At 35.2% G+C, this 14,925-nt stretch overlaps 1 protein-coding gene across 28 annotated transcripts in view; it reads right to left on the bottom strand.

The window, feature by feature from the left end:
- Nucleotides 1-1,173: 1,173 nt before the first annotated feature.
- The window catches only part of iqsec1b (IQ motif and Sec7 domain ArfGEF 1b), a 349,885-nt gene continuing 336,133 nt past the window's right edge, over nucleotides 1,174-14,925 (bottom strand). For 14 of the 28 annotated variants that reach the window (XM_009306070.5, XM_005169333.6, XM_009306072.5 and 11 more), the window contains 4 exons: nucleotides 12,598-12,759; nucleotides 11,293-11,469; nucleotides 7,558-7,607; nucleotides 1,174-4,809 (listed from right to left, as the gene is read on the bottom strand). In XM_009306070.5, the coding sequence (XP_009304345.2) occupies nucleotides 4,255-4,809; nucleotides 7,558-7,607; nucleotides 11,293-11,469; nucleotides 12,598-12,759 (944 nt within the window). In that variant the 3' untranslated portion in view covers nucleotides 1,174-4,254. The remainder of the gene's footprint in view (nucleotides 4,810-7,557; nucleotides 7,608-11,292; nucleotides 11,470-12,597; nucleotides 12,760-14,925) is intronic. The other 14 variants (XM_068224349.2, XM_009306073.5, XM_073916787.1 and 11 more) reach the window with 1 other exon arrangement.

Genomic DNA, 14,925 nt, shown 5'->3' on the forward strand with positions numbered 1-14,925 from the left:
ATTTATGTCTGTTACTGTGTAACATTTAATAGATTCATGTGGTACACTTAGGCTTTTTTTTATTTATTTACACACACATACACACACACTCAAACAAACAAACAGTTATATCAATTAACAAAATTGTTTTATCAATTTAATAAAAAGTTTAAAACATTCTGTGAATGCTATTTTATAATTGCAAAATAATAACCACGATGAAATGTTGTGTGTATACCATTAACATGTCTTAAAACAACTGCCCAGCATCATACTGGAAGCAGTATATTATAATGCAAAATAATAACCTAAAATAGCCATGATGGAACATTATTTTTAGTTCAACATTATTTCATTGATGCAAAAGGTTGATGTTGGTAGAAATTGTTTGTTTTTGAGAAATATCTTAAATTGGTCAAGACTGTATTCAGCCAATTTTATTAAATTACAGTAATATTGATAAATATTATTACAACTAAATTATTTATTTCCACATGATGCTGTTTTTCAGCCTTTTCAGTGTCAGGTGATCCTATAGAAATTACCCTAATATGCTGATTTGGTTCTTCAGAAACATTTTCTTCTTATTAACAAAGTTACAAACAATTATTTTATAAATAAAAAGTTTAAAATGAACTGTATACATTTGAAATGCAGATCTTTTGTAACACCAATGCATTTTGAACAGTGATTTCAGTTATATATTTAAAGCATTTGTGTGATGTTTTGACTCTTCATATGTTCATGCTCTTCAAACCTTATACGTGTTGACAGCTGCGAATATATTTCACATTTATAATTCCAAAGTACAGACCTCAAGTCTGACATCCACAGACATAGAGATAATAAGAAACTCAAGCTGATCAAAGCATACTCAGATGAACCTACCAATTATTCACAGACAGAATGCTTTATTTGAATCACTTTTACCCAAAAATATGATTAAAAATAGGTCAGAATAAGAGACTTTTGCAGCATAAAAAATTCTAAGAACATCCAAACCTTTCATAAAACCAGTTATGCAATGATCTCACTAACTCAAATGTACATGGCTATTGAATTTAACATGGCCTTGGAGAGTTCTGAAAGGAATTTCTCATGCACCATATAGCAGTACATCTGAAATCCACCCCAAAATGAACATGCATTCAAAACTCAATGTGGTTGTGCTATAACGTAGACAACACAAGTTAAGAAATTTGATGGTATATTGTTTTATTTCATGTTCTCAACATGGTCACAGTTATAGTTAAACATCAATAGGGTCTCGTCATCTACTTAGAAACAGAATGCATATTAAAACCATAGTTCTCCTCTCCTCGTTTGGTAATAAAAAAAAAATGAAATGAATGTTTGAGTGGAAGGCGGTGAGAGTCATGTAACAGTCGGCTTATTAAAGAAGATCCTATGACAAATTCAAAGTACATTTGGTAGCAGAAGCAGTGTTATTATGAGTCTCTTGAAAGTGGAAAAGGACTACACCGTCGATGCGATGACTGAGTGAAAAACAAAAAAGTATAATACAGGCTATGTACACGCTAAACCCCCTTAGACTTTCCCTTTATCATCCATATTAGATTTATATATGATATGCTTTCTAATTTCTCACATTGGTTTGTGATATATACAGTGATTTTACATGAGGGAAGAAAGAAATGATCTGTTTTAGGAGGGCAAACAACAAGTGATATACATGCCGAAAATGCTGTGGCACGGTGTAAAATGTAACAGCAAGCTTAAATGAAATAATAAAACCAACCAATCAAACAAACAAACAAACATAATATTAGAAAAAAAATAATAATTAAAAGAAAGCACATTTCTTCATTTCGTTTTTTTAAATAAGCTTACATTTCAACCAGAGGTGCTAGGCATCAGCTGCATGCAAAAGCTTTGTGACATTTTGACTTGTCCGATACAGTACAAAGCTGAAGCACCACATTACATTTACAAAAACACTGCACTGAAATCCTTTAAAAAAAACAAAAAAACAATCAACACAAAGTTGAGAAAAAAAATGTAGAAAGAGACGTACTCATTTGGTTGTTTAGTCAGAAATGGCTTCAGATGATCATACACAGTCTGATTAATGGTGTTCTGTACAAATTACTGGCCTCGGTGCATCTTAGGAACAAGCCAGGTGTTATGAAGTCTGATATAGACACAGATTTATGCTCTAATATCCATAAGCTTCTATTATTATACTAATGTTCTCTGGTGGCGCTTGATTACGATTAGGCTAACGTTGGTTTAAAAACTATTTGACGATCGGTATTTGATTTTTAAGCCCAGGTAAACAAACAGATGTGTCCTAATTGAATCTATTTCAGTACGAAACAGGATACAGACGTCTTGAATGAAGAGAAGTCTACAGATTTTAATATGATCATCATCATCGTCATCATCACTCATTTAACAACGGTCAACTGTAACACTGATAATATCTCTGGAAGTATGCAATATCTAGAGATTATTTTGTACACTATACATGCAAAGAGTACTTTAGTTGACATTCCTGACTGTAGGTTGCAGGTAAAACAGAGACCAACAAAGATGACGATGGGGGCGAGAAACATAAAATGTTTTTTTTTTATGCATGATATTAGAAATTATTAAAAACGACAAACGAACAAACAGGTTGGTCGCAATTCTGAATTTACAAAACTGAAACATATTGCACATGATTAATTTAAAAAACGAAACAAAAAGGAATCAGAAACAAGAGAAACATCGCACAGCAAATGCCACAATGGTCTCGTATTAGAGAACGAGCTCATTTCAGCCGTGGTTTCTGTACATTAAGTGAATATTTACAAAGACAAGTGCTGTTCAGAAGCTCTGTGCTTGAGTTAAAAGAGAGCGTAGACACACAAAACTATTACATCGAATCACAGCTCTGTCACCATTGATCTACTTACAGTATAAAACAAGTCAAAAATTGAACCGAGAAAGGGGGATATGTGTGAAAAAAAAAAGAACATGTCCAAATCCGTTCCGAGCGAGAACACATCCATCCGACCCACTGCTACATATTATATGCAGTTTACATTACATTAGATTACATTACATTAGCTGTGTTTCTGAGCAAGTGAAAGGCATTCTCACAGGAGGACCGAAGAAAAATGTATCAAATCTACTTCATTTCCACGCAGGAGAGGGCACACACGCTCAGCCTGCTGAGAAAAATCAACATCTCTGCACAAACTAACTCTTGAAATATGGGGAGAGAATTCCATCAGATTTCTCCGGACACAAACGCTACGTCAAAATAGCCTTCTCCGCCGCGCGCGCCGGCTTTACCATAAACATCTTCAAATGTACAATTATTTCATATTGTTTTATTCATCTCTAAAAAAATAGTTAAAAAAATAAAACCATGTTGCAGCAGTGGCCCGACGAGTCGAGGCCGTGGAGGATCCATCAATGACTTCCTACAGTCCCTGTGATTGGTTTGCGCTACGTGGATCCCCAAAAAGGAGGCGGAGCGAACACAAGCTGGAGATTCGGGAAGAATCTTCCAGCTCCAAAGGCAACCGATAATTTCCATATTAATCAATCGGCCACCTACTGAGTGGAAAACTACGTCGAGAGTACACAGAGAATACTGAGAGTTGTTTTTTTTCTTTTTCTTTTTTTAATTCTGAGGCTTCGGATCATTTTTGTTCTATAACAATAATAATAATAGCTGCTAATATTATTATCATTATTTTACAAAATACTATATGCACGACATACACAAAGCAAATCTTTTCTTTTTTGAATAACTCACTCAACTGCTTTTTAATAATTGGCACGTTATAGTTCCCTAATCTCTATCACAGAAATGTGTGGTCTACAGCTACATTAAATACTGGAACACCACTCGTTGTGACCGACTCCGACAGACCCTGTCGTCTCTGCAAACTAATAAGCAGGCTACTTTTGATAATGCATTTTAGGTAATTAAGTACAAGAAAACAGTTGCCACGGTCTTTTTGCGCATGCTCTTTGCTTCACCGCCAACGTCGAAAGGGTCCAAAGTCTCTAAAATCGAGCCTAAAAGAAGCAGCAGCCGCAGTTTTTGTCTGGGGCTCTACAGCTTGAGCGATGACTTGGTAAGAACTGATGATTTGAGTTCTAGCCGCCCCCCCTGAAGGCCGGTGCTACACAGTGTGGCTCCCCTTCCCGTGGGAAACAGGCGCTGGATGGGTTGAAACGTGAGTCAAGGTGCCCTTTTGTTCGCAGCAACGATCTAAAACAGTCCCATTCCCGAGTGGAAAGAGTTCGTGGAGTGGCTCAAACCACAGTGCTGATGCCGCTGTGTTTGGGCTTGGTGCTGCTGGCCGCGGGTGGAGGCGCCGGAGGCTGGCTGTGGTGGTGTGGTGCATGCTGGGAGTGGGAAGGGTGGGATGAGTGGGACGGATGCGGACCGTGGCCGTGTTGGCTGTGTGAGTGGCTGTGAGAGGATGAGGGGCCGGGTGGAGGGTGGTACTGGTGGGGTGGGTGTTGGATGTGCGCTGGAGGGTGGTAGTGATGGTGGTGGTGGTACGGAGGGGGATTCTGCATGTGGCAGAATTGAGCGTGGTGCGGGTGCATCTGGGCTTGGGTTTCGGTGACGGTGACGCCGTCGCGGGCCGTGTGGTGCAGGTTAGAAGGGTGAGGGGTGTGAGAGATGAGTGTTGGATGGGAAGGGTGGGACGACTGGGATGGCAGGGAGGGAGATTTGCCTCGTTTGGTGCCGAATAGAGAACCCAGCAGAGAGGAGGAATTGGGGATAGACTGCTGGCGGGAGGGACAGTCGCGGCTGGAAGTGGCTCTTCGCCGTATGTGGGGGCTGCTAATGATGGACCCCTATAAGAGGATAAGAGAGAGAGAAAACAGTGAAGTTAAACACAAGATATTTACAGCATGCTCAGTGATTCTAGAGCCTTTTCACATTGTTCATTTAAATGTGATTTAAATGTTAAAGGTTTCATGTAAATGTTTAATATTTAGGCTTGGGAAACAATAATTCAAAAAACTACTGGGAAAAAAACTATACAAATTTTTTTCTACCATATTTTTTGTTAATTGACCAGCATAGTCTAATTTATTACCAAATCACCCTTATAAGCCAGTTTTTTTAGTGTATCCTTAAAAGGATTAGTCCTGGACTCAAGAGTTGTTGAGTTGAATCAGTCTAATGGCTAACTCAGTCAATTTTATTTTTGACTGAATTAATAATTTTTGTCACGTTTCAATCCACCTTACTGACTAGTTATTCTTAAGATTTGAGTAGTTATATACACAAATTTAGAACTATTTATTTAAAATAAACAGGAACCTTAAAATGTTAGAAAAGTCCAACATTTTTAAAGGTAAATATAAATTATTTAAAAAGAATTTAAAGGTGCTGTATGTAAGTTTTTGACTCTTCTAAAGCATAAAAATGCCAATATGTTTGCAGATATTTAAGAAACATGCGAAGTGAACATTCATCTTAAAAACAATGCTGAGGTCAGATATTCAGCTCTGAAAATGTGTTTTCCGTGCTGGAATTCTGTCTTTGTTTTGGTTCTTTTAACCCGCCCATTGCCAGTTTAGCCAAATATATTTCAGCACCCCAGGTTGCCTTGTTGGAAAACGGTGTATTTCATTAATTCAGTCATAAAGGCTCTCAACGCATTGCGTCCATGACCAAAATGCAACCTTCGGTGGACAGTAGCAGACTCCCGAAAAGAGATGCAGATTTAGAGTTCCACATGAAACTATTAATTAGTAAATAATATAAATATTACCTATGTAAACATTAGGTGAGCAGGTTATATTGTAACCGTGTGTCCTAACAACACGCTACATAAAACAATTTGCAGTGATAAGCAAATGGGGTGTTTGCACAAGACAAAACATGAAAGAAATTTTAATACAGCTATTTAGAAGCATAGAACAGAGAGCACTTACTGCACTCCAACGAAATTGTAAGGTTTAAAATCTAATTAGTACACATTAAACCTCTTTAATATTATTAAATGCACATGCTCAATCACTGATCTGTGTTGGCTTGCAATGATTCGCAGTTCTAAAGATCAATTTCAAACGGTATATTTTATTTTTAAGATCTTAGATAAACTATTTGCTGCTGCTTTCAGTATATAGCAGTAAATGGCATGTAAAATGGCATACAAACTCACTTTATTAGCATTTAACACTGACAGTAATCCCCTCAGGTACACCTCATGTGCTTTAATCAAAGTTTTCTGTTGTTCAGCTGCAAATGTGCAAAAAATAGTAGCCGTTTCTTAAATATTGATTTCAGCTGGTTAGGACAAAAACTCCTTTTAATATGGAAAATATTCCTTCTATCACGTGGCGTTGCTTTTATTTAGAACACAGTTTAATCCAGCCTTTAGGCTCGATATTCAGCCCCACTCCTGTTGGTCCCCAATCTGGCAATCTGTGCTTGCATATGTTTTGATCCAGGAATGCAATACCTAGTTCAACCACTGGGTGTCACACTTACATACTGCACCTTTAATGAATGATTTTAAAACAATTGTTATTTCTATTAATATATATTTTATATATGTCACTGTACATATATACAGATACAACATCATTCAAAGGTTTGTTGATGGAAAGGTTTATTAAAGTGCTTTTTAAATTTCTTATTATCAAAATCCAAATATTGTATTGTATATTGTTTTAACCCCAAAACCTTAACATTAGTAAAGCATTGCTTATACCACAAACAGTATCTCATATAAAGTACTCTAAAAGTATCCCATTTAAGTCAGTATTATAAAACAAGGACACAGCACTCAAAGAAATGCATCATGAGCATTCATCAACAGTTAATGCATTTCAAAAAAGACTGAAGCAGATTCCCTGAAAGCCATGCATTACATGCAGAAGCTGAAACAGGCAAGATTGAATAAGTCAGCGTTTAGTGATGTTAAAGTGAGCATATTGACCATCCTGCAAGATTGCCAATCAAACCAACACACATGATAGACCCAAACAGATGACAATCCAATGTGTTAAAGCATCACCTTTGCTATGCTATACTCCCTTGTGTTTATATTGCTTCTCCGCACAAAAAGTGGGAAACAATTTCAAGGCATTCCAAGAGGTAAAAAAAGGTGCAGGAGAGGAAGAGGTCAAGTGGTTATGAGGAAATGAACACTACAACGCAACACCCGATCGTTCACTTGAAGCGGCCAAGTGAAACATGCCACCAGGAATCAAATCGAAACCATTTGCAAAATAAAACACACACACACACACTCACGCAGCCCCATGGTACGTGACATGGGATGTTTGCATTAGTTGAGTCATGCTGACTAAGTTGCACCGTAGAGATGTTATGATATGTGATGTGAGCCACGGGGTCAGAATTTACCCCTCATTCCACATAAACTCCACAAGAAACAGGCGGCCCATGCATGCAGGGTGGCCTACATGGTCCAAAAACAACACCACACACACAGGCAGCTGAAACTACTGAGCGAAAAAGAAAAGATGGCAGGCAGACTAGAGAAAATAAATACAGCAAATTCGCAAAACGTTGTCACAGAATAGCGTCCTGTTGTGGGGTCCTGCGTCCTAAATCACAGTACTTACTTCCATATTGCTGTCTAGAGATCCTGCACTGCTGCGGCGCCCCCGCTTGCCTGAGCGAGACATGCAATATGATAGATTAGAGCACGCTCGAACAGTCAGATATATAGAGGCGTATATATCCTGCCTGCCTACAGGGGCGCTATTGAGACACCAAGCAGGCAGATATGCTCTGATACAGGGAGGGTTTGGGTTGGGAGCTTTTAAAGGGCCAGAGGATGAGGGTATATACTGGTACTAATTTGACACATTCAGAATCTCGAAGCGCCAATAAGCAGCTGGGTTTTGATGACTATGAGGAAGCTGAAGATTCCTATTTGCGCTGCGAGATGTATTGATATTGAAGCTGATATTGGATTATGGGTTAACATTTTATGTGGTGCTTTGTGATGCATACAATGCAAATCATTGGATACTAGCTATTACAGAGTAAATAACTAGCAAAAACAAAATGGAGGTAAAACGATATTGCTGCATCCCAATTCGCATACTATCCGTTTTAAACAGTAATTGAAAATCGAATTATTATATACCAAATCGTACTATGTTGAAAAGAGTATGCCAAAGGTTCTTAAATGGTTAATTATTTCCGATAAAAAATCAAAGTGTAGAAGTGTCCATACTCTAACCGCTAATATTGCCCACAATTCATTGCGTGATGGACATCAATTTGATTTAGAACTACAAACTCTAAATAAATAAACTACAAACATGGTGGACGCACAAAAGAGCAACTTTCAAGAGGAGAGGCCTCAGTAAAGTAGTTTTTTATGACTATTAATTAATATCTAGCCTACTGGAAAATATTTTATGTCACATTTTTTGTGTTATGTTTCATCTGCAATAACGTGAACTTATACCGTAAACTTCTGAATGCATAAATATCCAAAGACCTGAAGAGATTTCTTAGCATGAAAGACTAATGAATGGCAGATTATCTTGCTGCTGTGTCAAGATGATTGACAGGGGACATAACTAAGCAACACATCTGTTAATGTGGAAGTAGCATGTCCCAAAGCTTGCATACTCTTCTGTTAGACACTCAATAGTATATACTTTTCCTTCACAAAAATAGAACACACTTTTAGGGCGTAGTATAAGTATGCGAATTGGGATGCAGCGTATGTGTCATAATATGTCAGGAACTTGATTTATAAGCAGTTGTGAACATTGTTTTGCTTGATAAGACATATAAGATTGTGTTGTTGGCAGTAACTATTGGCATTTTATCAATGACCTAAAAACATTCAACATTATTTTTCTAAATGTACAGCTGTACTTCAAAATAAAACAATTGTAATTGATTTTAATATATAAGTAATACTTATTATCTATGTCTTAATAAGCAATTAGCATTTTAGTATGCAGTACAGTATAAATGGATGAAATAGTTTGAATTTAATTAATCATAAAATAACTTACTATTTCATCCTACAGTATATCAGTCAAAGTAGTGGGAATGGGCTCTATATAAGAACTAACATCATATTATGGTTACTGATAGAGATACCTGGAGAAAAATAACACAAAATGTTTTAAATAAGTACAGATTAAAATAAAAAAAACTTTCTCATTTAAACCTCAACTTATTATTATAGAGTAATTAATGCTGCACAAATACGGTTGAAGCCAGAATTATTAGCCCCCCTGTTTATTTTTTCCCCAATTCTGTTTCTAACACATTTCTAAACATAATAGCTTTGATAACTCATTTCTAATAACTTATTTATTTTATCTTTGTCATGATGACAGTAAATAATATTTGACTAGATATCTTTCAAGACACTTATCTACTTAAAGAGACATCTAAAGGCTCAACTATCTTAATTAGGTTAACTGAGTAATTAGGCAAGTTATTGTGTAATGATGGTTTGTTCTGTAGACTATCGAAAAAAATAGCTTTAAGGGGCTAATAATTTTGACCTTAAAATGTTTTAAAAAAGAAAATAAATAAAATAAGACTTTCTCCAGAAAGTTTGATTAATATTATCAGACATACTATGAAAATGTCCTTGCTCTGTTAAACATCATTTGGGAAATATTTAAAAAAGGAAAAGAAATTCAAAAGGGGGCTTATAATTCTGAATTCAATTATATATATTTGTAATACTAATATTTAACCTTCAGGTTCACAAGTGCTGTCATCTGGTGAACATTACTATATTTCTTAATTTTAAAGTAAAGTAAATATTGAAATATCACTTTCATTTTGCAATATCATGCAGCCTGTAATCCCTAAACTACATCACAAAAGCATCTACACAAAACAAGCATAAAGAGCAAAAAATAATCTTTAGTATTCTTTGATGTATGGACAAATACAAATGTCGCAGCCCAGACTGGCAGTATGAGACAATTATCAGCCTGAAATAATCAATAAACAACTGAGTGATGATAATCAACTACTATACATGTACTTTCACCTTAAATAATTTGTTTATTCAAGAATAAAAATTTACTAATAATTTACTTTCCCTCAAGTAGTTTTAAACATTTGTGAACTTTTTTCATCTATTGAACGCAGAAAATTAATTTGAAAAATGTTGTAAACCGGTAACCATTGACATCCATGTTAGGGGAAAAATACTACAAAAATCAATGAATATATTCTCATGTTCAACAGATGAAAGAAAGTCAAACAGCTTTGGAATAGATGAAGGGTGAGTAAATGATGACAGACTTTTTCATTTTTGGCTGAACTAACTGTCCCTTTAACACATTATTCAAACGTAGCTGCATATATTTTCAGTGCTGTTTTCTCTGGATTGTTAAATTGGGTTGTTTGTAGCTTTCGCCAATTATCTCTCAGGTTTACAAATACAATGCCTGAAATTCAATTCACACTAACACTGTGAGACTAGACTGTTAAATGTTTGTTCCAAAACAGAAAGCATGCAAGTTCACACCACTCGTTTTTTTTTTTTCCCTGTGTAGTGACTGCCATGTTTAGGGCTCAAAACGTTCTGCTAGAAAGGGCGAGAAAACATCTCAGCTTGTGAAATGTGTAAAGTTTCAATTAAAGAGTGGGAAAAACTAATCTGGAGGATAATTTTCCTGGCAGGATGCAACTAGCTTTGTTAGACAAGGTGAGGGAGATTTATTATAGGGCTGGGTGATATTGGTTAGTCCAATTATGATAATATTTCTAATGAGTACTAGAATTATATGAGTAAGATAATAAACTTATTATTAATATCATAATTAATTATTAGCATCATATAAAACAATCAAAATATTTAAATACTTAAATTTAAAATAAAAAATATTAATTAATAATACTTATTAATTTCAGTAGAGACATTTTTATTTGCCAATTCTGTTTTCACCTAATATCTTATTAATATTATTATTATTATTATTATTATAATTATTATTATTAGATGTATTATTTAATTTTTTTTCAACTATTGCAAAGTATTTTAATACTTTTGGTTTTTAGTTAACAATAACAAACACTGCTAAAAAATCAAGGTAAAATAACCTAAATATAAAAATAGTTTAAAAGGGTATAATTAAATAGCACTCAGTAATATTTAAATACCACCCAGCTCTAATTGCTATATAATCAAGACTATGCTAATATTTGTGGACAAACACCAATTTAGAAGCAAGCATTCAGCGCTCTACTTTGGCAAGAAGTGAAATATTGTTCAGACAAGACTGCACAAAATAACCTGAGGGTAACACAGATAAAGCCAAAGACACATGTCATGTCTTACAGTGGATCAGTTAACTCACCTGCATCTGAAAGGTCACGTAAGGAGCTGCTGAGGGCACTTCTCTTCAGGCCTTCCCCCATGGCATAGCTATCATCCAGACTGGTTCGACTCAAATTGCCGTTCCCCGTTTCTTTTTTCAACCCTGAGCTCTGTGAAATGCTAGGACGGACTACACCTTTCTGCTTCTCCAATTCAGCTGGAATAAAAAAACACACCAGATTTACTGTTAATTCATATGCGTTTACATTTATTTTTTCTAGTTCCATACATGTGGCAATAATAATATACTGTGTATGTATTTTTAACTATATATATATATATACATACACACACACACACAGTTGAAGTCTAGAATAGACTTCAACTAGGATAAAAGCAGTTTTTAATTTTTGAAAACCATTTTAAGGTCAAAATTATTAGCCCCTTTAAGCTATATTTTTTCGATAGTCTACAGAACAAACCATCATAGTACTATAACTTGCCTAATTACCCTAGCCTGTCTAGTTAACCTAATTAACCTAGTTAAGCCTTTAAATGTCACTTAAAGCTGTATGGAAGTGTCTTGAAAAAGATCTAGTCAAATATTATTTACTGTTATCATGGCAAAGGTAAAATGAATCAGTTATTAGAAATGAGTTCTTAAAACTATTATGTTTAGAAATGTGCTAAAAAATCTTCTCTCCGTTACACAGAAATTGGGGGAAAAAATAAACAGGAGGGCTAATAATTCTGATTTCAAGTGTGTGTGTGTGTGTGTGTGTGTGTGTGTGTAGAGATATATATATATATATATATATATTTTTTTTTCTTTAAATAAAGTGTATTCGCACATTTTAGTATAAAAAAAGTAGAGGAGCTCGGATTATGCAACATAATATCTGCGTCAATAATGTCTGTTATAATATTATAGTCATATACTTATATTATAGTCAATACTTTTGAAAACCCTAGTCTAAATCAGTGTTTCCCTACCCTGTTCCTGAAGGCACACCAACAGTACACATATTCAAACACACCTGAATCAACTAATCAGAACATAAGCAGAGACTCCAAAAACTGAAGTTAATAGGTCAGAAAAGGGAGACATCCAAAACATGTACTGTTGGTGTGCCTCCAGGAACAGGGTTGGAAAAGACTGGTTCAAATGCTCCTAAGATGAGCTAGAATATTCTTAAAATTATGTTGTGGTTAATATGATTAATAATAATGTAATTATGAGGAAACTAAGGTCTGATTGGGGGACATTTTCACCAAACCGGCCCTTGTTCTAATTTGAGTTTGACAGCCCTTCTTTAGCGTAATGAAAGCAAATTGACAGCCTTACACTCTATCCTGTATTTCTCCATCTCCTGCACTTCTGCGATGGACTCACGCAGGTCATCAGTGAACTTCTTACGGTCTTGCGGGTTTGGGGCATTGAAGTTAATGAGAACCTTGATGTCTGCGCCTGGAAGAGCTGAAGTGAGACGCACTCCATTGGGGTAATCTGGAAAAAAAAGCAGTGGGAGAGGAATATTTACAGACTGGCGGATGCTGACAGTGCTCAGACGTGCCCTTTTCAGAGTGACGCACAGATCGATATTCTCACATTTCACCAGCGCGTCTGACAGATATTTTAATCTTCTTGAGAGAAAGCATACTGTAATACATAATACTTTGAGAATTCATTTGTTTTCGATCAAAAGTATTTTTATGACCTTTAACGCCTGATTTGTGTAGTGTAGTGAAAACCACGCTTATTTCTTGACATGATAGTAAGACTAAGTGTGAACTAGGAATGAAATGCAATTATTTATACATTTCAATGTAATGTATTGCCTCCAGGGTGCGAACTACAGTGAGCTATGGGAGTCCCCTGACAGCATGATTTGTGAAATTTTGGGGGACTCAAAAAAATTGACATTGTTTGTTTTGTTTTCATGTGTTATTTTGACGTGCGGTTTCAAGTTGTGTAATGTGATCATAAATTATTATGTGTAAAATTTTTCATTCATTCATGCATGACAGTGATTTAAACCTCACAAAAAAACAAACAAAAAAAAACTACACATGCTATTCTTGTCATGAGCATCAAGGTGTGGGGGCGCTACAGAGCAAAGTCCAGCCATGTCTAAAACTGACAGCCAGATGCTTTCATATGGAAGTCAAGACAAGGCCTGTAGCCAGGGGAGATAGGGTGGTTCGAAAAACCTACCCCTCAATGACAAAGGTCCAGAATTTTTCCCATACATTAGCTCATTTGTCCTATTTTGACTGCTGTGCAATAATAAATTGCGAAAATAATCTATTAAAAAAGGTTTTAACATCAAGCGGAATCCTGTGTTGGATGTCGCTTCAGTGTCACAGAGGAAAGTTGAATGTCCTGACCAGGTTGCTATTTAAATTAATTATATTTAAATAACAACAGGCTACAGTTTTTAATTCAAATCCTAAACAGATTCCTATTTTTTGTTGATGAATATATGATGTAAATGATAATTTATGTAAATCTTTAGGAAATGTTTTTGGTACATCAAAAAGTGTGGTTATGATGACCATCCAACAAGCTATTCAAGCAAAAAAAAAAAAAAAGTGCTTAAAATGTCACTAAATGCAGTATTTAAACAAATAGTAATAAAACATAATTTAATAGAAAATGAGGCGTATAACTGCAAAAAGCTACATTTTTTAAAGAAAAGAACCACCCCTTACACCAGGCTCACTGTGGGCCTGTTGCATATTCATTTTCTGAAACAAATGATGTGATGTTTTGTTTCATTTTATTTGCTTCATACAGTAGGCCAATACAACATTGTTATTTTTTTTTAAACAGTGTGACACTGCTGTAAACATGTTGGCCTATTAAGCTGAAAGCAGGTAAACCTGACAAAACGGAACCCCTTTCAATGGTGTTTCTTTTATTTTCGAAATCGCATTTATGTTTTACTGGAGTGAAAAGTGAAATCCCATGATCTATAGGCCTTAAGTAAAATAAAAAGCATTAGAGCGAATAAAAAATGATAGACTACATGACGAGGTTATTTAATTTGTTGTTAGGTAAAACATATTCGAGCTAATTTTATATAAATGAATGTATCCCTCTCACAGAAGCACTGTAGGTGATGTTGTTTGTGGACGTAAAAATAAATCCCTCAAAAGATATTTTCAAGAGTCAAAAAAAGTTAATTATGGGAAAACAATAGCTTTTTAGCGAGAAAGTAAACCGAAACTATCGCATTGTTTTGTTCATTTAGTATACTTTGTAATATTAGTTACAATTAAATAAATATTTATTTTCATTGCTGCTTAAGGACAGGGATTCTGTGTGTTTTATAGCCTACATCATTGAGACAAGGGACTTTCAAGATTAAAAAAAAAGTGGGCTCTCCCAAAGGACACGGCATAGTTCAAACACTGATTCCCACATTTGTTCTGAATCAATATTATCCTAAATAATTAGAATAACCAAAGCCTCAATTGGGATTAAAACACAGAACCTTTTTTGTGAGCCTCGATTCTTCTGTGATTTTATTATTAATATAAATGTGTTCTGTGTAAAAATCTCATTACCCAGTATTCTTTTTCCATTGTCTGCACTTTTAGTTTAATAATTTTGTGAATTTAAGAATGACTTTCTGCTCTGATTTAGGACTTTTTAAGGTCTTAAATTGTG

The sequence above is a fragment of the Danio rerio genome, chromosome 11, assembly GCF_049306965.1.
Source record: "Danio rerio strain Tuebingen ecotype United States chromosome 11, GRCz12tu, whole genome shotgun sequence".
Taxonomy (NCBI): Eukaryota; Metazoa; Chordata; class Actinopteri; order Cypriniformes; family Danionidae; genus Danio; species Danio rerio.